Source organism: Pristis pectinata, chromosome 9 (assembly GCF_009764475.1).
Source record: "Pristis pectinata isolate sPriPec2 chromosome 9, sPriPec2.1.pri, whole genome shotgun sequence".
Taxonomy (NCBI): domain Eukaryota; kingdom Metazoa; phylum Chordata; class Chondrichthyes; order Rhinopristiformes; family Pristidae; genus Pristis; species Pristis pectinata.
The window spans coordinates 79206107-79230059 of NC_067413.1; the positions used below are offsets into that span (position 1 = coordinate 79206107).

Sequence of the window (23953 nt, forward strand, 5' to 3'; positions counted from 1 at the left end):
AGTGTGAAAGTGAAGGAAAGTGATGATGTCATTGGCATACCACATAGAATCTGATGTGTGCTCAGGTGTTGCCACAGAGGAAAGCATTTGTAAGAGAATTAGGACGGTTATAAGGAGAGATCCTTGGAAATCTCCAGAAATAACAGTGTGGCAGTGGAAAGATAGAGCATTTAAGGTGATTCTCTGGCTATAACCAGATACATTAAAAGTTGACAAGAGGTAAGGGACAACATAAATCAGGAGGATAAAAGAATTGCAAAAGAGCACAGATCTTTCAGAAAGTCAGAAATACAAAGGTAATAGAACAGATAAGGGATATAAAAAGGGACTATGAAAATAAAACTTCCAAGTCCTACCAAAATCATTGCCAACATCCTTTTAATATTATTTTTGGAAAATAAGGATATTCAGGAGCAGTGCGGTCCACTTCAAAACTGATGTAATATGATCTTGTTAAAATTAGAAAATGTTGGATTTGTTGAATAATTTCTTTTCATCAATATTTACATTGGAGGAATGAGATTACATGCCAGCTACTCTTGGGGATGGGGACCCACCAAAATTAACACAAGAAGAATAATAGCACTGAAGAAAATAATGATCCTAAAGGCTGATAAGTCCCTTCAAGCAGACTGCCTTCAACCAAGGCTACAATTGTGACTATAATTAGTAGTCAAGTAAATGGAAATGTCCAACTACAATCTTGTAAAGTTAAGAGAAATAGAAACCAGGCAGCCTAACAACCATGCTCATGGAATTAACAGGGAATATTCAGATATATCAATAATTCACTTCTTCTAGATGTTGCAGAGGAAAATGATAGTGAATCCAGCAAGTTTCAAGGTATTATGGGAAACAAAACCAGCTGAGTTTCAACTGAGTGTGGAAACTGTGGTCCCATAAAGTAGGAACGGAGTGTAGGAATCAGGGACCTGTGAAAGGGAGCATGGGAAATGGGGCCCAGTGAGTCAGAAGACAGTGTGGGAACTTGGGCCTAAGTGAATCATTAAACAGCACAGGAATCAAGGTGCTGGTAAATTGGTTTATTATTGTCACATGTACTGAGGTACAGTGAAAAACTTTGTTTTGCATGCCATCCATACATCGTCGTCATGGCTATCCCTCGAGGTCAAGGATGATGGTCGTCGTTCCGTTGATCTATTTATGGGCTCTCAAGTGGCAGCCCGCAGAGCGAAGGCACCTGTGCATGTATTTATTTAATGTGTACTTGATGTCACACTACAAAAAGCACACGATACTTCACAAATTAACCAACTGATTTCAATAGCAATGGTTTCCATCCATACAGATCATTTCATCACATCAGTACATGTAGGTGGTACAAGGAAAAAGCAATAACAAAATGCAGAATGTAGTGTTACAGTCACAGAGAAAGTGCAATGCAGGCAGACAATAAGGTGCAAGGCCATGACGAGGTAGATTGTGAGGTCAGGAGTCCATCTTATAGTACAAGAGGTCCTTTCAATAGTCTTATAACAGTGGGATATAAGTGGTCTTTGAGCCTGGTGGTACATGCTTTCAGGCTTTTCTATCTTCTGTCCGGGGGGGGGGAAGGAGGCTTTGTACTGTACTCTCCAGAGAGGAAAAATGAGACGAGAGCTCTCTTTGAAACCTACAATTCTTACAGGTCAATGCAGGGAAAATATTTCCCCTGGATGAAGTCTAGAACCAAGGCTCTCAGAATATAGAATGGGTCATTTATGACCCAAAATGAGGAGTAATTTCTTCATGCAGAGGGTGGTGAATGTATGGCAGTGAACTGTGGAGGCTCAGTCATTCAGTTCACATAAAGTAGAAATCAAAAACATTTCTGGATATTAAGGGAGTCAAGGAAATGGAAATAGTGCAGGACGAGGTGGTAGATCAGCCATGATTAATGAATGATGGGGCAGGCTCAAAGCACCAAATGGTCTACCCTTGCACCCATTTCTTATGTTCTTAAATCAGAGAGGGCCAGGGTGGATTTGGAAAGACTAGGTCACGCACAATGAACATAACCGAGTCAAACAGTACAGAAAGCAAGAAGGTATATTAAACATAAATGAAAGGTTAATTTAAACCCAGCTGAAACAATTTGTCCAATTCTGGCCACCATGCGTTAGAAAGGATACCATGACTTTGGAGAGTGTAAAGAAAAGATTTATTCGTATTATTACAAATAAGGTGGGGGGGGGGGGGTTATAGACGGACTGGAGAAGTTGTGATTTTGTAGGCTTAGCTGAGGCGATTGGATAGGGGTTACTATTTCGACATTTGTAAGAAGGCGATTCGCAAAAGAACTGGGACACTTTTTCCAGTACATGCGTGGTTAGGACCTGAAATGTAACGAGTAACACGCTGGTGGATAACGATTCAATAGCAAATATTTCAAGAAAAAATAGCTTTATGCAAAAAGGCGGTCAGGGGCGGGAGTCCGACAATTTCTAAACAATCTGCATGGGCTCAATGAGTGGACGACCTCTGCTATTCCAAGAATGGAAAAACAAATAAAAAATAAACGGGAACATTTTCATGAAAGACTGAGGAAAATGAACAAGAAACTCGAATAAGAATAAACAAATGAATAGAAAATGACCGAGAAAACAAAGGTAAGTGATTTTTTTTAGTCGGATCCTTCTTCAACGGGAGTCATCCAGACCTGCAGGGAAGGACGCGAACCAGCCGGACCAATCCCCCGCTGACAGTTCACTCCCGCCTCTCGCTCCGCTCAGCTCAGCTCAGCTCCGGACGCTGGTGTTGACGCGAATGCGCGTTGCTGGCAGGCGCGATGCACGATGGTCCCGGGACGTCCGGAGGAATCGATGGGAGCGAGCGAGCGGGCAGGTACGTGCGCGCGCCTCCCCCGCCCCCGGATTTAAATCTTCCGCGGAGAGCGCGAGACGTGGCGGCGGCGAGTGCAAACGGCTGGCGGTTTGATGTGTTTCTGCGCAGCGCAGCGCAGCTGCCCTTCTGCTCCAGAGTGAGCACGGACGCGAACCCGTTATCCGCCCGCTGTGTGTCGCCCGCGCTCCTCCCCTTCACCCCGTGGCCCGAGGCCGCTCTGACAGGCCTGTTGCCGGGCCCGGGGCGGCTGGAAATGTTGTCGATGTTGCTAGGCTACTTGGCTTCACCCGACAGCGCTGCAGCCTCTTCCGGCCGCCTTTCACCGCCCTGACAACTGTCGGGGAGGATGTGTTTCGCTTTGTTGATAGCCACCGGTCACCATCTGCTTTAAGCTAAATTCCTTTCGCTTTATGTGTATTTAGTGGTAAGATCTCGGCTGCAGGCTGCGGATTGGTTTCGGAGGAGATGAGGTTTGTTTAGGAAAGTTGCTTGACAACGGGTGCACCGTACTGTGCAGCAGGTTCTGGAGAAATAATCGTTGACTTTTAAATCTTGATGTAGAAATATATTGCTGTTTTAGATAGTGCTCTGATGGAGAATGAGAATCAGGTTTATTATCACTGACATATGTCGTGAGATTTGTCGTTAGTGATAATAAACCGGATTCTGGCTTTACTGGCTGCTTGGAAGTTGGCAAGTGAAAGGTGGTAGTGTGAAGCAGAACAAAATTTATGATTAAATGAGATAATGGGAAGTGTGTTTTGCCTTGGAATGATATCACAAGAAGTGCAAAAACTTGGTTTCGAAAAAGCTCTGAAGGTGCAGATTGGAAGGATTTAAAGAAGGAACTTCTTGGGGGGGGTGTTAATTGGTTGAAGGCTTTCATACCATTGATGTGGTGAAATGAGAATGAATATATAAGCAGCTAGAGAATAAAGAAACCGATTAGACTTTGACTGTTATGAGGGTAAAGCTGTTAACTTCTAGTTAACAGCTGTTAACCAGTATTATACTGTGAAACTGACAGGAACATATGGTGTATAATGAAAATCCAGAAGTTGTCAGTGATCCCCTATTACTGATCCATAGGATATGCTGTTTTGTAACCTTTTCCAACAGAATCTTAAGACATTAACAGCCTGGATTTTGTTGTAGAAATGGAGAATCTACCAGTATTTGTCTGAAACTGACAGTGACTTGGATCTTTTGTACATGTGCATTTTTAACTGAAAATTTCAGTTTTCAGTGATTTGGTGCAGATCCACAGACTATGCATTTTGCTGCCTCTTCCACTGTAATCAAGCAAAATCATTTCAACTGAAGATAATTTCTGATATTTAAAAGGGAAACCAGATACAAAATGTTTAAATTCTTGTACATAGTCACATGAAGTCTGTTTTTATTGAGCATGATACTGCCCTAAATTAAAAAGATATACATATGTATTACCCCAGATAAACTTCAAAATGAGTGATTTTTAATTTTTGTGCATTTGCATTTGTGATATTTCAGCCTCTATTTCAACCATGTGCATTCTTTATGTAGCACTGGCTGTTTACAAATTAAAATAAATCAAAATTTTTAAATTAAAGAAATACTTTTTACCACTGGATCCCTTTAGTCATCTGGTTCCATCTGCCCTTCATCTCTACCTTAATGGTTCTTATCACCTTTCTTGTGGGATTCCAGCACTTGTCGCCTTTGTGTCCTTGCTCATCACCCACCTGTTTCTGTCTCCCTATTCCATCCCTCTCCCTCACTTGGCTCCATCAGCCCATCATTCCCCTCCCCTCCTTCCACCACCTATCACCTACTGGCCCCTGATTCAACCCTCCCTCCTCTCTTTTTACTGGCTGTCTTCTCAGTGCAGATGCAGGGTCTCAACCCAAAAGGTTGACAATACCTCCTCCCCCTCACAGATGCTGTTTGACCTGTTAAGCTCCTCTAGCAGTTTGTTTATTGGCTTTTTCTTTCCTGTTTGGGTGGTTGGGAATTCTTCATTGTAATTTGTTGCTCAGCCAGCTTGAGATCATTATGGCTGGATGCAGAACTAATCCTTCACAATGAATGCTTGATGGCAATCATTGTTGCCAATGGGACATCCTTATTGCAGAATTTGTGTGGAATTTTGAGGTCAGTAGTTTTTGTTATTGATCTATCTCTGATTTGCAAAATTGAGCCTGTTGGGTGGAGGACAATGCAGAAATGTGGTGTCAAGGCTATAGAATGTTTGCAGACCTTAGAGCTGAATTCCATTACTCCACCCTGATCTCCATATTTCGTTATAGATATCTAACAAAAATAAACTTGAAAATTCCAGTTGTCCTGGTCTTCCCCACCTTTTTGGGGAAGTAGTTTTGAGCGGAGACACAAGAGACTACAAATGCTGGCATCTGGAACAGCAAACAATCTGCTGGAGGAGCTCAAGCGGTTTGAGCAGCATCTGTTGGGGGTGGAGGAAGGAATTATCGATATTTCAGGTCGAAACCCTGCATCAGGACTCCTGGGTAATTTTGAGTACCTGAAAGCCAGTACAGGTCAGCAAGGACAAGAGTTGATGTATAAACTAGATTTAGTGTAGAACAGATTGTAAGGTTGCTCATTTTTGGATAAATTAGCAGTTTTTGGAGGATGGAAAGTTAGCCAGGGGAATGTTGGAGTAATTGACTCTGGAGGTGTCAAAGGTTTTGGAATTGTGGGACTGGTTGAAGAAAACTATTTCTTGGTGAGGGAGAGAATGTGGGTATTTATTAAAGGATAAGATTTTAAGAGGTACATAGAAAAATTATTATTCCAGTTTGCATCAGGCCTTGCCCTTGGCCCTCTCCACTGCCAGGGTGAGGCTCAACACAAGCTAGAGGAACTGCACCCGATATTCTGTCTGGGTGGTCTAGTGGGAGCCCCAGTGCAGGATTCCCTAAAGGTTAACTTGCAGGTTGAATCAGTAGTAAGGAAGGTTAATGCAATGTTGGCATTCATTTCAAGAGGACTAGAAGATAAAAGCAAGGATGTAATGCAGAGGCTTTAGAAGGTGTTGGTCAGACCATGTTTGGAGTATTGTGAGCCGTTTTGGGCCCTATATGTAAGGAAGGATGTGCTGGCATTGGAGAGGGTCCAGAGGAGGTTTACAAGAATGATCCTGGGAATGAAAGGATTAACGTATGATGAGTGTTTGATGGTTCTGGGCCTGTACTCGCTGGAGTTCAGAAGGATGAGGGGGTATCTCATTGAAACCTACGGAATATTGAAAGGCCTGGATAGAGTGGACATGGAGAGGATGTTTCCAGTAGTGGGAGAGTCTAGGACCAGAGGGCACAGCCTCAGAATAGAAGGACGTCCCTTTAGAACAGAGATGAGGAGGAATTTCTTTAGCCAGAGGGTGGTGAATCTATGGAATTCATTGCCACATGTTGTGGAGGCCATGTCATTGGGTATATTTAAAGCAGAGGTTGATAGGTTCTTGATTAGTATGGGTGTCAAAGGTTATGGGGAGAAGGCGGGGGAATGGGGTTGAGAGGGAGAAATAAATCATCTATGATCGAATGGTTGAGCAGACTCAAAGGGCCGATGTCTTATGGTCTTCCGATCCTCCTCCTCCTCCTCCTCCTCCAGTCCTGCTTTTTTTTGTTCCATTTCTTGCACTCCACCTCCTGGTTCCATCCACCTAACACCCACACATTTCACCCATTAGCTCTACCCTAATTCCCCCATCTAGTTCTGATTCCATCTGCCTTTTACCTCTCCCATAATGGTCCCCATTATCACCTTCCCTACTTATTATATTCCAGCACTGGGAGCTGTTGTGCTTCTGCTTATCACCCTCCCCACCCCCTTTTTTTTTAATGTCTGCCTCCATCTATCATGTCTCTAAACTCCCAACTCGCGAGTTTAAATGATACTAGAGACTTAAGCATATAAACAAGGCTGACAGTATTGAGGGAGTGTTACGCTGTCCTTCAAATGGATTATTATACCGCTTCTTTACCTGAAGAGGAAGCCTTGAAAGGATGGAAGTTTAAAGTAATTGAAGTGGGAAAATGCTTGCTTCTCTTTATCCTGTTTTGACCCATAATTGTTAAAGAATTTATGTTATGATCAAAGTAATTGATTTCCAGTCACATGTCCTTGCATTGCATAGTTTGTGAATGTCCTCCTTGAGGAAGACATGGTGCAATTAAAAAATCTCACTTTTGCTTGAAACACAAGCACTTGTAAATTGTGGGAAGGTGTTTTTTTTCCCCACAAGGAAAGGTTGATGCTAATTGGGCTTGTGGGAAGATCACAGCCCAGATGGGTTGTGTGTGCATTTACTTGTTCAAAATCCATCTTGTGTGTTCAGCAAATATATTTGCCATTGTATTCTGCTGAGATTTGATGTAACCATTCCTTTCTTTGGTAGGCTTGTACAGTTATGCCATCGATGTATCTTTTATCCTTAACAGCAGGAGTTAGTTCTGTTTGCGTTTAATAAAGATTTATATTTGTATAGTACTTTTCATGACAATGAAATGTCCCAAAGTGGATTGTAGCCAATAAAATGTTATTGAAGTGTTGAATTATTATAGAGTCATACAGCACAGAAACGGGCACATTTGCCCACCATGTCCATGCCAATCATTAAATACCCACTTATTACTAATCCCATTTATTACATTTGGTCCTTTGTGTTCTATGCCTTGGTGATTCAAGTGCTCACTTGGATACTTTTTAACTGTCTCTGCCACCTTCTCTTGGCAATCACCCCTTGAGTGGAATTGCTTTTCCTCCAATTTGCTCTAACTTCCTTGCTCCTCACCTAAACCTGTGCCATCTAGGTTTAGATGTTTCTGTTAAGAGGAAAGGTGTCCCACTATCCATCCTATTTATGTCCCTTAAAACTTTATAGTATTCTATCAGGTCTTCCTTCAGTCTCCACCTGTCCAAGGAAAATAAACCCACCCTATCCAGTCTCTTCATAACTGAGGTGCTCAATTTTGGGCTTCGTCCTGTTAAACCCTCTCCAGTGCATTTGTGTCCTTTCTGTGGCATGGCAACAAGAACTGCAAACAAAACTCCAGCTGTATCTAACCTAAGTTTTATAAAGTTGTAACATGACCTCAGTTCTCTTGTATTTCATGCCCTGACTAATAAAAGGGCAGTATCCCAAATGCTTTCTTGACCACCTTATCTGCCTGTGCTGCCACCTTTGGGGATCTATGGACTTGTACACTAAGGTCCCTCTGCTCCACAATATTTCATGGAGCCTTAGTAGTCATGATATATGTCCCATCTTCACTAAACCTCCCAAAAGCTATCACCTTGCATTTATTGGAGTTAAATTCCATCTGTCATTGCTCTGCCCAACTTACCAGCTGATCAGTCACATACTTTAAACTAAGATTATCTTCCTCGGTGTCAACAACACCAATTTTTGTGTCATCTGCAAATTTACTACACTTGTATCCAAATTGTTAATGCATGTGGCAAACAGTAAGGGTCCCAGAACTGATCCCTGTTATATACCACTGGTCAGTTTTCCAATCACAAAAGCAACCCTCCACCATCACTCTTTTTCTCCTACTATAAAGCCAACTTTGGATCCAATTCATCCACTTTCTTAGGATTCGAAGGGCTCTAACCTTTTGGATTAGCTTTTGACATGGACTACAAGAATTTTGATGATGTTCCATGTAGATTATATCAGCTGCACTGACATCAATATATTTTCTTACTTCAAAACACTCAATCAAGTTAAGACAGACAGGATCTCCCACCAACAAAGCCATGTTGAATATCCCTGATCAACCCCTGCCTTTCCAAGTATTGTTTAATCCTGCTTTTATTTTTATTCTTGTGTAGTTACGTTTTGAATGAAATAGGCTTCTGCCATATTTTAGGATCTTTCAAATGTGGGTATGTAATTGAAAATATTATATGAGATTAGTATCTGGCAATATATGCCCAACTGTCCTTCATTTGTTGAGCAACACTTGTGAACTCAAAACATCAATAAACAGTGGCCAGTGCTAAGGCATTAATGAAACAGCCATATTCAGGTGAGGGGAGATCCATAGCTAATGTAAGAACAAGAGGTTAAAAATGCACGTACAAACCTTGCTGACTAAAGTGCATTTTCCCACAACCAACTCCAGAAAAAAATGCTTCTTGCTGTCTGCCTCATTGAAGTGTAATGGCATGTATGGGGTTGCTCTACATGCACAAGGGTACCAACTGAGCACTCAGCAAAAAGTTAAATCTTGTCCATTTTAGTCTATGTATCCTTTCAATGACATGTTAGTTATAGCCAAACAATCTCTCGCATTGAAAATGTACTGCAATTAGTGTGGGGTCTCATTGCAGGTGAGACCCCATACTAAGGTACTTTCCCATCCTTAAATTGGGGCAGCACGGTAGCGTAGCGGTTAGCGCGACGCTATTACAGCGCCAGCGATCGGGGTTCGATTCCCGTCGCTGTCTGTAAGGAGTTTGTACATTCTCCTGTGTCTGTGTGGGTTTCCTCCGGGTGCTCTGGTTTCCTCCCACATTGCAAAGACGTATGGGTAGGTTAATTTGGGTTTAAAATGGGTGGCGTGGACTCATTGGGCCGGAAGGGCCTGTTACCACGCTGTAAATTAAATTTAAATGTAAATAATGGGACCATTGCTGCATGTAGCACTTCTGGTGTGGCTTACCTATGAATATTGAATTGAGAAATTAAATCAAGTCCCTGCCTGCTAGCTTGGGTGTATGTTTAATGGTTGTGCTCTATTGAACATGGCTTTTCTCAACTGAAGCCTTAAAACTTATTAGCTGGTCATTTATTTTCTTGTTGCAGAATTTTGCCCAAAACTGTAGCTATTTTGTCTATATGACAGTAGTGACTGCATTTCAGAAATGTATGAAATACTTTAGAATACTCTGAGAGTAAAAGACATGATGAGCATTTTCCCCTTCAAACAATTTCTGTCACCCTTCATAGTAATTGACCACTTTGCCTTCCTGTCTGTTCCTTATTCTCTTGTTAATATACTTATGGTATATAAATATATCACTTTAGTAATAAAGATGTTTCTTTTAAATAAATTTTTATATGCCCAGCGTAGCAAAATAATTTGGTTGACATTTTTTTTAAAGTTGAGTTTTTAAGGTTTAGGCACATGCTTATTGTGTTTTATATCTGCAGACATATTGCATTTTATCATAAGGTATTTGTTGGTTTTCATGAGCTAATTTATAAAATTGCATGGCTTCAGCATCCAAATTAGTGCTTAGGATGCAATAGTATTGGTTTTTGACAGTACTTGCAAAGCTAGCATTTATTTCCAAGCTGTGGTTGCCCTTGAGAAGGTGCCTTTTTTGAACCATTATAGTTCATGTGGTGAAGGCCTTTCCTTGAATTGGACAGGGATTTGAGAAATTCTAACCCAGCCATGTCAGGATGATTTGTGACTTGGGGAGGAACATTACCATGTCTCTGCTAACTTTGTCCCTCAAGGATGTATAGGTTCATGTGCTGTAGTGCATTCATAGCTCATAGACATTGTAGTACATCAACAGAGCAGGGAGTGAATGTCTAGGGTAGAAAGTAGGGTGCTAATCAAGCAGGTTGTTTTTCTAGATGGTGTTGAGTTCCTTGAGTGCCATTGGAGCTACATTCACCAGGTGAGTAGAGTACTCCATCACATGATATATGCTTTTTAGATAATGAAATTGTTTTGTAGAATCAGAAGATATGACTCAGTGTAAAATGACCTGCTTCTGATCTATAATTTTGCTTTGTCATCATGGTAGTTATATGCTGGTGCCATTAGGCTTTTGATCTAGAGTAGCATTACCCCCCTCCTCCACCTTCCCCCCCCCCCCCCCCCCCAAGATGTTATTATGCTGAACTAGGAAGCGCTGAACTAGGAAGCTTGTTAGGAACATTTTCCTTCAGACCAACACCACCTTCCCTACTGACCCCTTTGGAAGCGTGTCATAATCAATACCTTTCTTAATCATAGAAACAAAATTGTGATTTACAAAATTTAACTGTTTTTGTAGGTGCTTTGCTGAAAATGGCAGATGAATTAGAAAGGTTCCTTGAGGAACAAAGGGCCAAATTAGCACAAGATAAAATCGAGCTGGACCAAGATCCACCATATATGGAGATGAGAGTAAGTCAATAATTTAATACAAATATTATGGGCAGCTAATTAATTTGAATAAACACTTGTATGAAAATGAAATTAGACAGAGTTGCTCATTAAGAATATATAACAATGTTCAATGAATAGAATCTAGCATAAGTGTCTGTTTAGTTAGGCAGTTGACATACAGTATGTGCCATACCAATTAATTGTTATTTAATTGAAACATGGGAAGGTAATAGGTTTAAGGATGTTCTTGATCCTAATTCACTTTGCATTTACTTTCCATTTAGAAGAAACTTGCATTAAAGTGAAAGATTCCAAGGTGGACAGTTCAGAAGCATTTTCTTAGTATTGCCTTTAGGGATCGTGGGCATCTTAGTTAACATTTAAATTTAACTTTCTGAAGTAGATTTGTTTCACTCTGATGTAAATGGATCAAATTCTGAAGCAATTTTTAAAGAAACCTTATGTAGAATGAAGCCTAAAATGCTTATCAGAGCTACTCAATAGTAATGTTGATAAAACTTTCCATTGCTTAGTGATGATTGAAGGTAAACTAATGGGGCAATAATGGACTCCAGAGTTTATGGCCCTAGCTAGAATAGAGAGAAGGTTATGAGAGATGCACAAGATGCCAATTGCAATATAGGGTGAGAGGAAGTACAGTTAGGGTAACTGGAGATGTCAGTGGGGTTATAATGGAAACTGGCTACTTGCCTATTCCTGAAGCGGAGGTAGAGAAATTCAGAAAGGGAGGAGTTGGAAATGAACTGCGTGAAAATGAGAGTAGGTTGGAAATTGGCCGCAAAGGTGATGAAATTTTCTAGTGTGGGATGATATCACCAATAGATTCATCAGTCTATTGGAAAAATTAATGAGCAAGGGGATCTGAGTAGGACTGAAGCAAAGAATGTTCCAAGGGCATAGTTTGTATCTATGGTTCCATTGTAACGTTTGTTTTCGTTGAGTGTGTAAACAGTTGCTATGGGAAATCTAATGTAAAAATGCCTACATTTATCTGCCAAGTTCTTTGTGGTAGTTATTAGTACTTATGGTGATAATCTGAACAGTGCAACAGCTCCCTAACCAGGCCATATGTTTCTGTTTATTGTGTTTCTTCATAAATTGTTCAGTACTTTCTGTATTTTCCATTGGAATTTAGAACAAACTGAAACTATTAAGGTAATAATATTAAATTAAGCAATATAAAACTACGTAATCCATAATAAAAATTATCTGTTGACTTTATTATTTTAATAACAGCAGAAATTGATGTAAATACACAGCAAATTTGGTGGCATCTGTGAGGAGAAAAAGAGCTAATGTTCCAGGTCAAGAACTGGATCTTCTGTTTATTCATAGATTATCAATATCACTTGAAGGAATCAGCCAATGCCAAATACTGATGCATGATCAGATATTCTTTTCTAAAATTGCATGTTTTTTTCCAGTCTTTATCTATTTTCTCCAGGATCACAGTTCTACTCCATCAACTGCAATGAAGGATTGGGCCAAAATGTGACTGCCCGTTAACTCTGTGCATGTTAGCATGTTCCAGGTTTCTGCCCCTGCACATTGTTGTGCACAAATACAGAATGTGCTGAAAATCAGATGGGAACACATCTGACCATGGTCTCCATTCCTGGACTCGTCACTGAGTCTAAGAGTGTTCTGGGATGTACTGAGCTAAGGGTCTGGATACACTTTATATCTGGTCCTTTAGCTTCATTCCCACCAGAGCTGGTTCATTTGAATAGGGTCACCAGCATTCTTAAAAGAGGTAAATTCATTTTTAATTTTAATTAAATATGAATTTTAATTAAAATAATTTATTGAAGTCAGATGTTTTAAATGAATATAAATTTTTAAAATGTTATCTGTTATTTGTGTGTCTTAATTGTTTCTAAATAACTCTGATTAGTGGAAAATGCCTTCTGAAAGCCCTTGGGACAGACTGCAGGTTTTAGTTTCTGCTGTCTGCCATCTGGTCACTGCTTCTGGACTGCCCTCCTTGTGAAGTGGTTGCAGGATGTTATGAGCAAGCAGTTGCAAGTTTCAACTTGTTCCTAATTTTTTTTCATTTTGAAAGTCAGTTGTCAAATCTCAGATGCTTAATTTTGTTGTTTTATTGCATGTTCTTAAAAATATGTTTAGGTGTTTAGAAGTTAATTTGAATAGCGCTGCTTTCTTTCAATGTTATATATTTGAAAAGTGTTTTTTGTTCCTCAGATTAGTGCATGATAATGACCATTTCCAGCTTGATTGATCTACATAATTCCTAAAATTGGATCAGACTCCTATGCATTTAGGGGAAGTCAGATGAGGTTATTGCAAGGATGACTGTCATTAATGACTCCTGTAACAATGGATCTTCACGTCGCAGTGTTGAATTGGGATGCCTTTTCTTGTCTTTCATTTTTTTGACATTCAACCCATTCTCTTACCTCAATGTTCCTGAACCCTTTGATCTTCTCAACCTACTGATACCCCAAATAAAGACTCCTGTTCTTCCCCTCCACTCCCCAGCCACTTGCCTAATTGACAACCTCAGACCCACATCAGTTTAAGTGCTGCCCCTCTACCTCCCCTCTGTGCTTCCATGACAGGCCCCAGTCAAGTTCGTATTGAAGACCCCCCTAACCCTGCCATGTAAACAAAAATATGCAATGCCTAATCAGTTCCATCGATTCATAGGACATTTGTGATTTCCCATGGCAACACCTTTCTAGCACACATTTTTCAGAATCAGGTTTATTATCACTGACTTGTATGTTGTGAAATTTGTTGTTTTGCAGCAGTAGTACAGTGCAAAAACATGAAATTATGATAAGTTATAAAATAAATAATGCAAAAAAAAGGAATAATGAAGTAGTGTTCATGGATCGTTCAGAAATCTGATGGCAGAGGGGAAGAAGCTGTTCCTAAATCATTGAGTGGGGTTCTTTGGGGTTCTGTACCTCCTTCCTGATGGTAGTAATAAGAAAAGAGCATGTTCCAGATGGTGAGGATCCTTAGTGATGGATGCCGCCTTCTTGAGGCACCACCTCTTGAAGATCTCCTCGATGGTGGAGATGGTTATGCCCGTGATGGAGTTGGCTGAGTCTACAACCTTATGCAGCCTCTTGTGATCCTGTGCATTGGAATCTCCATACCAGGCTGTGATGCAACCAGTCAGAATGCTCTCCACTCTTGTGTAGAAATATGCAAGAGTCTTTGGTGCACTTGTAGTTTTAGTCGAGGTTGTGTACAGGAAAGAGTAAAAGCAATGACTGTCGATAATAGAACTGGTATATTCTTCTCATAGAATTATCAGTGTTATTAAGATGAATGTGTTTGATTATGCTAGTTTCAGAAATTGCCAAAGAAACACTGCACTTTGAAGATAATTATTTCACCTGTTTGTGGACTGTTAAAAGTTAAATGTCCTAACTGCCTATACCTCTGAAACTCTGTTACACCTGTGAAATACCGAGACAGATGCAGATTTATCTTTTAAAAGGAAGTTGTGTTTTAAGAGCAAGTAAAGCCTCTGGAGGGAAAAAAAATAGATTGGAAAGGAAATTTTGGTGGAGAAGTTAGATTGAGATGGACAAGAAGGCAGCGTTAAGTGATGAGTTATGGGGGTATAGTTCAGTTCTCTGCATATCTTGGGAGGCTCTTTCAGTGTCAAGCATAACTAACTATACATACTGTGAGTAGATTTTGCTTATTTCTGTGATTGTGACTTGTTTTTTTTGACATAGATAGTTTTAGATACTTCTAGTTGATATTCCTATAACTTCATTCATCCCCAATTCCCTCTCCCAGACAAAATCTTCAGAACCACTTGGTGCCACCAATCAAGCAGCTGACTCAAAAGACAATGGAAATAGCCTCCCAATCATTCAGCCTACAAAACAAAATCCACAAACTGATAGATCTAAAGGTATGTTGATACGATGCAACAGATTGCAATTATAAAAATAGGTCTATTATGCTCAGTGGTCAAAAGCACCTTTTGGTGTTAGATTGGTTTATTTTGAATAGGGGGATCCCATCTGTAGAGTACTTGTTCTTTTGTTTTTGATCCATCTGTTGTATGCACAGATTTACTACTTCAAAGTCAGCTGGTTAAATTCATGTGCATGATTATGTACCATTACATTAAAATTACAGTGCAGAAATAATGTTTGGTTTAACTAAACCATTTCAGAGCATGTTCCCCACATTTGAATAGAACTATAATTCTTCTTACTTTACAAAATCAGTGATATAAAGTATCTTTGTGCAATATTCTTTTACTTTGAGTTTTAGCATTTTCTTATAAACATTTTAACTTTTTTTATTTGTTTATGTTCATTTATTTTATTTGAATTTCTCACATCCACTCATAAAGTTGTATCTGTAAACAGATAATTTAAAACCCATGTTGTATGCAGGTTAATTTGCTCAAAAAATATATCATTAATTTTTAAAAATTATTTGTTCCAAAAAACTTTTAATTTTAGAAGAAAACTATGGGTTAAGCCTGCCACTTGGATTAGAATATGATCAAAAGAAACAGAAATTGAAGGAGGAGCTTCGACAAGACTACAGACGCTACATGGCTGAGGTAGAGCCCTGCAATGAAGTGTTATGCCAATGTGTAACTAGTCATTTTCTCGTCGCCATCTGCTCTGAAAGCATAATAATTCCTGCTTTTTTATTTAAAAAAAGCTGTGAGCAGTTTTGACACTATTACCTTTCTCTTGCCTATTTTAGAAACTGGATACCAAGTATTAAAGTCTAATTTTACTTGGGTTGGTGTGGGGAAGGAAGAAGAAATTCACAGCTAAGTTTGTTATCTCAGTGTCTATCTGCATGTACATTTTTTCAGCAAATGCTGGATTTTAAGAGTAGGAATTCTTATTTTTTTTCCTGTTCTCCTTTACTCCCTCCTTCCCAGAATGAGATTAGCTTGCTGTACAGAATCTCAAATCTTCCATTATCATTATACTATTGAACCATTGACAGAAAAGCTACAATATTCTTAACAATGTATGTAGCATTCAGTGCTAAATGTTTATGTTTTCAAATTTTCCTTACAATGGAAGGAGGCCATTCAGTCCATCAAGTCTGTGCTGGCACCTAGAGCAATTCCATCAGTCCCTTTCCTACTCCCCCCTCCTTTCTGTCCCAATAACCTATCCTATCTCGCATGCTCATCAACTCCGGCCACCCAAGAACACTGGATGGAATTTACAATAGCCAAATAATCTTCTAACCAGTACGTCTTCGGAAAATGGGAGGAAATCGGAGTACCTCATGGGTTGATGGAGGGAAAGGGGGATTCTATGTTGTCTGAGGGGGAATGTGCAATCTCCCCACATACGGCACCCTATATCCGGATCAAATCCTATGAGTCAGCAGCTCTATAAAAATGAGACGAGTTTACTATGCAGCTTACATTGTACTAGACCATCACTCTCTTGATGTTCTGGTATTGTTTTTTTTAGATGCTAGGTACAGAGGCACTTCCAGGCACTGGAATGCTACTTGAATTTTCCAGTAAGTGCTCTGAGATATGACAGAAATAGGTAGACAAGAAGAAGGAAAAGAGTCATGGATTGAAAGAAGGACTGGCTTAGTTAACAAGTTGGAGGAAATGCAAGGGACAGAAGTGGTAATGGGAAAGAGCAAAAATACAGGAGAGTGATAATGCCATCAATTTGAGATTTTTTTTTGGTTTAACTTGGTGCTAATATCCAAAACATCAAAGTTACATGATGACTTGTAGGATTCCCAAAAAAAACATTAAGTATCAATGGCTGAATAGTGAAATCAAAGAAGAGAATTTTACTTTTAAAGTTGATTCTAGGCTTTTGCAATTCCAGAAAAATTCTAGGATTATAAGGGAGCTGCAGCCAACAGTTGAGAGCCTTTCGCTTCCCATTTCTGACAGAAAATCAGCAAAGGTAAGTGTTACGAACCAGCAACAAAAGAAACACTCCGAGTCATGTATAAGTGGTAAAAACTATTTTATTAATAACTACTTATAATAAGAAATATAAAAGTAAGAATGTTAGATCTTAAACATTAACCCCAAAAACTAAACTTGAGTATGTGTGTGTGGCAAATTCCCAAACTCCAAGTCCAGGAATAGTTCTCAAAGTTCAGTTCAGCAAGCCGTAAAGTGAAACGTGAGCAAAGGCTTCTTCAACAACCACCGTTGACTGAAGACAAAACGTAGAGAGAAAATAGAGATATTACAAAATCCAAATGTTCCACGATGGAACCCATACGACACCTCAGTGTCTAATCAGCAGTGACTACTCCATTGCTTTCTTCCGAAGCATCTGCCACCCCGAATTGTGGCTGTCCACACAAATACCTGTTTCCTTCTACAGGATAACGACAAAGTGGACTCCACTGGATTATTCCAAAAATCCATACGTGGATTGTAGTGACAGACACAGTTACTGTTTTTCATCCATCAATAGAGACTAGCAGGCTCCTCTCCCCCCTCCCCCCTCTGACTGCTTCAAAAACGCCATTACATCCTTTATCTTCTGTTGTCTTAAGCACGCCACATACACACACACACATTACTATGCTCTATCTTAAGGGGACATTCACCAATAGTAACCTAGTCCATAACACAGGTAAGTTTATAGAGCAAGTTTGTTTAACTTAGTAACTAAATAAATAGATAAAATGAAAATTCCATTTACATTAGTGTATATGACTGAGGTTATATTGAGGAAGTTATTCAGCTATACAGTTGTTAGCACAGTTGATGTAGATATATTACATCATGCTCTATCACAAATTCTCTGTAATTTTCAATTCATCTAACACAAGATCACAAGACAAGGGTGCAGAAGTAGGCCATTTGGCCCATCGAGTCCGCTCCAAGGAAAAGGGAAAAAAGAAAAAGAAATGAGAAATGGGGGGGGGGGGGGGGCGCAAAAAAAACCAACACACTATTCTAACCCCAATTTCTAGCCTTATCCCCATATCCCTTGATACCCCGACTATTTAGATATCTATCTATCTCTTCCTTAAACGCCTCCAATGATCTGGCCTCCACTGCTGTACCTGGCGAGGAATTCCACAAATTCACCACCCTCTTGCTAAAGAAATTTCTCCTCATCTCTGTTTTAAACCTGTACCCTCTAATTCTAAGATTGTACTCTCTGGTCCTGGATTTACCCACCAAGGGAAACAGCCTAGCCACATCTACTCGTCCAGTCCTTTCAACATTTTAAATGTCTCTATGAGGTCCCCCTCATTCTTCTGTACTCCAGTGAGTACAGTCCAAGAGCCGACAGACGCTCATCATACTTAAGCCCTTTCATTCTGGGAATCATCCTCGTAAATCTCCTCTGAACCCTCTCCAACATCAGCACATCCTTCCTAAGATATGGGGCCCAAAACTGTGCACAGTATTCCAAATGAGGCCTCACTAGTGCCCTGTAGAGCTTCATCAACACTTCCTTACTTTTATATACTATACCTCTCGAAATGAATGCCAACATAGCATTCGCTTTCTTTACCACCTGGTGGTTAACCTTTAAGGTATCCTGCACGAGTACCCCCAAGTCCCTTTGTACTTGAATTTTCTTTCCTTCTAGATAATAATCTGCCCGTTTATTTCTGTTTCCAAAGTGTACAACTGCACATTTCTCAACATTGAATCTCATCTGCCATTTCCTTGCCCATTCTCCTAACCTATCTAGGTCTCTCTGCAAATCTTCCTGTCTCCTCAATACTCCCTACTCCTCCACCTATCTTGGTGTCATCCGCAAACTTAACCACAAAACCATTTACTCCATCATCCAAAACGTTAATGTACAAGGTAAAAAGAAGCGGCCCCAACACCGACCCCTGCAGAACACCACTAGTAACCGGTAGCCAACCAGAATAAGATCCTTTTATTCCCACCCTTTGCTTCCTGCCAACCAGCCAATGCTCCACCCATTCTGTTATCCTACCTGTAATTCCATGACCTCTCATCTTATTAATCAGTCTCTTATGCGGCACCTTGTCGAAGGCCTTTTGAAAGTCTAAATACACAACATCTACCGCCTCTCCCTTATCCACCCTACCTGTGATTTCTTCAAAAAACTCCAATAGGTTGGTCAGGCAGGATCTTCCCTTCACAAAACCATGTTGGCTAGGACCTACCTTGCCTTGCACCTCTAGGTATTCCATAACACCATCCTTGAGGATCGATTCCAATAACTTTCCCACGACTGATGTCAGACTAATAGGTCTGTAATTTCCTTTATGCTGCCTCCCATCTTTCTTGCCTATGCTACCAGTCCTCCATAACTTGAATTTGAAGTTCTCATCCATTTGTTTAAAATGCTTTCTTTGGTCTCTAGTGAGACCCATTGCAAAATTGAGGAACAACACCTCATCTTCTGACCAAGCATATAATACCTTCTGGTCATAAATTGACTTCAATGGTTTCAGTTAATCTAAAATAAAAACAGAAAATGCTGGATATACTCAGCAGGGCAAGCCACATCTGTGGGAAGAGAAACAGAGTTAACTTTTCAAGTCGAAGATCCTTTGTCAGAACTGGGAAGGAGATATAAAAAGCTTGTTAAGCTGCAGGACGGCGAGGGAGGAGGGAATGTCTCCAGTGAGGTGAAACTGGGGTAACCATGGAGATCAGCTGTAAACAAGTATATCTGGTCATTGATGAATGGGAGCATTTGGAGAATGAAAACATAGACAAAAGAATGTGGGAGTTGTGAAATGCAGAGTAGAAAGATATGCTTGGTAAGCCAGGCTGAGATGTCCTCAACACAAAAGGAAAAAAGTAATAAAAAGGGAAAAAAATACAAACAAGCTGAACCAATCTCACAGGTGGATGACTGATACAGACAGAGAAATCAAGTTATCAATTCCCTAGTCTTTAAACACATGAATTTTTTTAAACTTCCAAAAAAATTAGGTTTCAATAGTGAAATTTAAACTGTTTACTTAACTTCACTCTACCTAAGCTTCAGGTGGTTCACAATGTTATTGAATGCCATCTTGATTTTTATGAGTGCTTTTTAGATAGATTTCCTATAGTGACATCAGAATTAACTTCACGCTTGTGTCTCAGATGGTTCAGCTGCACATATCTGAGTCTTCCAAGGGCCACCTTTTTGCATGTTGTGAAAACCAAACACTTAACATACTTGCTTCCCTTCACTCTGACTTGAAAATAAATACTAGAAATGTGGCATGAGAAGGACATCGGTACCCTTGTGCCTGCTCCACCATTCAATAAGATCACTGCAGATTTTTTTTTACCTTTCTACCATTTTCCTACACTCACTCCATATCCCATTTTTTTCCTAAGTATCTAAAAATTCTGTTGATCTCTGCCTTGAATAAACTTAGCGAATGAGCCTCTGCATCCCTCTTCAAAGTATTTGATAAGATTCAATATGCTTTGTGAAGAAATGTCTTGTGATCTCAGTTCTGAATGGTTGACTGCTTACTTTGGTTCAGGCAACCCTTGTATTATGGAGGGGTTATGTTCCTAGAAATTGGTCAATATTGCAATTTTCCATAATGCGAAATCCTGTTTTCCATTGAATCCAATGGTATAAGTGAAGATGTGTTCCTATGAGATGTTTTTCTCTTGACTGTAATGAGGAGTACTGCAGCTGCTCGTTCACGGTGGGCGGCCACTTAAGAGACTTACTTTGGAAACTGACAAGGCAATCTCTTAAACGTTTAGTAGGAGACACAAGTGACTGCAGATTCATCTCCAACCTTCATTTTGAATGGAAGTATACACTTGTAAATGTGTATCAAATATAAGTAACATAGTTTAAAGATATAACTCGCAACAAATAACAAGGGTTGTTTAGGTTTACAACTTGCTGGCCCCGTTTCAGATATCTCGAGGGCAAATAATATGGAAAACCTTTGGGGAGGGAAAAAAGACCTGCTAGACAACAAAACGAACCTACCGTGCTTAAAAAAAATCACATTATCTGTTAATTCATCAAGACATGCAGGTTAGGAAAAATAAAAGTTGACAAAATTTGTTGTTTCTTTTACATTTTGTTTAATTACTTCCTTGCATAAATTCAGTAAGAGCAAATTTTATTCTGTATCTTGGATTTTTGGGTAGTGATTTGTGAATTCTGAAAGGGTGAATTTCCATAACCAGAACGGCTGCAATGCCGGTGTCGTCTTTACTGTGACCTCTGGTTTTAGGCACCCCATCTGGGGAAAAATCACCTCTGCATCTACCCTGTCAAGTCCTTAAGAATTTTGTGTGTTTCACTTGGATCACTTTTCATTCTTCTAAACTGAATAGGCAATTGGGCAAGTCTTTCCTCGTATGACAAACTCTCCATCTTGGGTTCAATCTGGTGAACCTTTGTTGTATGTCTTCTATCACAAGTATATTCTTCTGTTGTTAGGAAGACCAGGCCTGATAGAATTTTCCTGATACATATAAATGAGCCAAGACATCACTTATGTTGTACTCAAACTCTCTTGCGAAAAGGCCAACAAAATGTTTGCTTTCCTAATTGCCTGCTGAACCTGCTATGGTGCATATCGATGCACCATAGAGAGCATCCTGTCTGAATGCATCACGACTTGGTATGGCAACTGCTCTGCCCAGGACCGTAAGAAACTGCAGAGAGTTGTGGATACAGCCCAGTGCATCACGGAAACCAGCCTCCCCTCCATGGACTCTGTCTATACCTCTTGCTGCCTTGGTGAAGCAGCCAGCATAATCAAAGACCACACCCACCCAGGTCATCTTTCTTCTCTCCTTTCCCATCAAGCAGAAGATACAGGAGCCTGAGGGCACATACCACCAGGCTCAAGGACAGCTTCTATCCTACAGTGATTAGACTTTTGAACGGTTCCCTTCTACAATGAGATGGACTTGTTTGACCTTGCACCTTACTGTCCACCTGCAATGATTCCCTGTAGTGGTCACACTTTACTCTGTATTCTGTTATTGTTTTTATCCTGCACTATCTCAATGCTCTCTGTACCACCTCAATGCACTGTGTAATGAATTGATCTGTACGAACAGTATTCAAGACAAGTTTTTCACTGTACCTCGGTAAAAGTGACAATAATAAACCAATACCAATACCATACAGGTGACCCCCGTGTAATGGCATTTGGGTAATGGAAATTCACCCCTACAGAATTCACAAATCACTACCCAAAAGATGACCTGGGTGGGTGTGGTCTTTGATTATGCTGGCTGCTTCACCAAGATGTGGAATAACATTCACTCTTGTAGAAGTTGTGCAGAAAAAAAGGTAAATAAATATACACTTTTTTTTACAACTTGTGTTTCTTAATGTATGCACAGATAATGTAGCTTTGCATTACGGAAAATCGTGATACAGGCTGTTTTCTTGGAACACAAACCTCCCATAACATGGGTAGCCTGCATTAATTTCATTGATTTATATATAAGGACACCCAGGTCCCTTTAAACACCAGTGCTTTTCAGTTTCTCACTATTTAAAAAAAACCTTTATATTTTTCTTCTAAAGTGGATGATCTCACATTTTCCCACAATATACTTCATCTCTCATGTTCTCAACCAATGTTTATATCCCTGATGCTCCTCTACATCTTCCACCTCGCCTATCCTGCAACCTAGATTTGTATCATCAGAAATGGATGTACTGCACTTGATTCCTCCATCTAAATCATTGATATAGATTGTGAACAACTAAAGCCCCAGCACTCATACTTGTGGCACCCCACTAGTTAGTCTTCCAACCCAAAATGATCTGTTTATTCCTATTCTATTTTCTGTCTATTAACCAATTATCAATCCACATTGGTAAATTATTTCCAATACCACATGCTCTAACTTTTTGTGTGCATCTTCCAAAGACTAAATACACTACATCAACTTTTTCACCCTTATCTATTCTGCTATTTGCAACCTCAAAGAAATTCCAACAGATTTGTAAAACGACTTCAATTTTAATAAATCCATGTTGGCATTGTCCATCAGGACTTAAGGATTTATTGCTTTCTTCAATTAATTTCTTCAAAGTTAGTGTTATTAATGCTAATTTCTTTGAGCTCCTTAGTTACTACAGACCTGTAGACTTCAATGTTTCTTGTGTCATTTATGATGACAGACAAAAAGCACTTCTTTTATTTCCCTATTTCCTTATGCCTCAATATAATTTTTAAGTCTGCATGTGACCCACAATTAAATTTTGACGAAAGAGTTTCTGCAGATGCTGGAATCTGGAGCAACACACACAAAATGCTGGAGGAACTCAGCAGGTCAGGCAGCATTTATGGAGGGAAATAAACAGTTGACATTTCGGGTCGAGACCCTTCATCAGGAAAAAGAAGAGGGCAGAAGCCAGAATAAAAAGGGAGGGGGAGGGGGAGGAGCACATGCTAGCAGGTGATAGGTGAGTCCAGGTGAGAGTGGGGTAGGTAGGTGGGTAGGGGAGGGGGGACGATAGGGAATGACATGAGAAGCTGGGAGGTGATAGATGGAAGATGCAAAGGGCAGAAAAAGAAGGAATCCAATAGGAGAGGACAGTAGACCATGGAATAAAAGAAAGATGGGGAACCAGAGGGAGGTGATAAATTAAATTTAAATAAATTAAATTAAAGCAATTAAATTTTGCTGTTTTCGTTCTTTCATATCTTATTAATTTTTTTTGTTTTTTCTTGTTGGCCCACTCATGTATTCTACTTTCCCTTTCTTTATCAATGCTTCGATCCTTTGGATTCAGAAATTCACCATTAGTCATGTTTGTTGCTTTTCAGCAATCTAATGAACCTTTTCTTTTGATCTAATGCTATCTTATGCCATCTTTAATTTGAAAATCACTGCTGAACTACTTTTCCTGTTTCCTTTTAACCTTAAAGGGATATGTATTACTTGTAAACTGTATATTAATTCTTTAGAACGTAGCAATTGCTTGTTTATTGTCATACTTTTAATTCAGTTTCCCAATCTGCCATGGCCTCATGATTTTATAGTTTGATCATTTGTATTTAAGAACTGATTC

General features: G+C 39.7%; 1 protein-coding gene across 1 annotated transcript in view; it reads left to right on the forward strand.

The window, feature by feature from the left end:
- Window positions 1–2629: 2629 nt before the first annotated feature.
- The window catches only part of LOC127574019 (centrosome and spindle pole-associated protein 1), a 109320-nt gene continuing 87996 nt past the window's right edge, over window positions 2630–23953 (forward strand). The window contains exons 1-5 of the mRNA XM_052022613.1: window positions 2630–2844; window positions 10867–10979; window positions 14763–14880; window positions 15443–15546; window positions 16808–16888. Of these exons, the coding sequence (XP_051878573.1) occupies window positions 2796–2844; window positions 10867–10979; window positions 14763–14880; window positions 15443–15546; window positions 16808–16888 (465 nt within the window). The 5' untranslated portion in view covers window positions 2630–2795. The remainder of the gene's footprint in view (window positions 2845–10866; window positions 10980–14762; window positions 14881–15442; window positions 15547–16807; window positions 16889–23953) is intronic.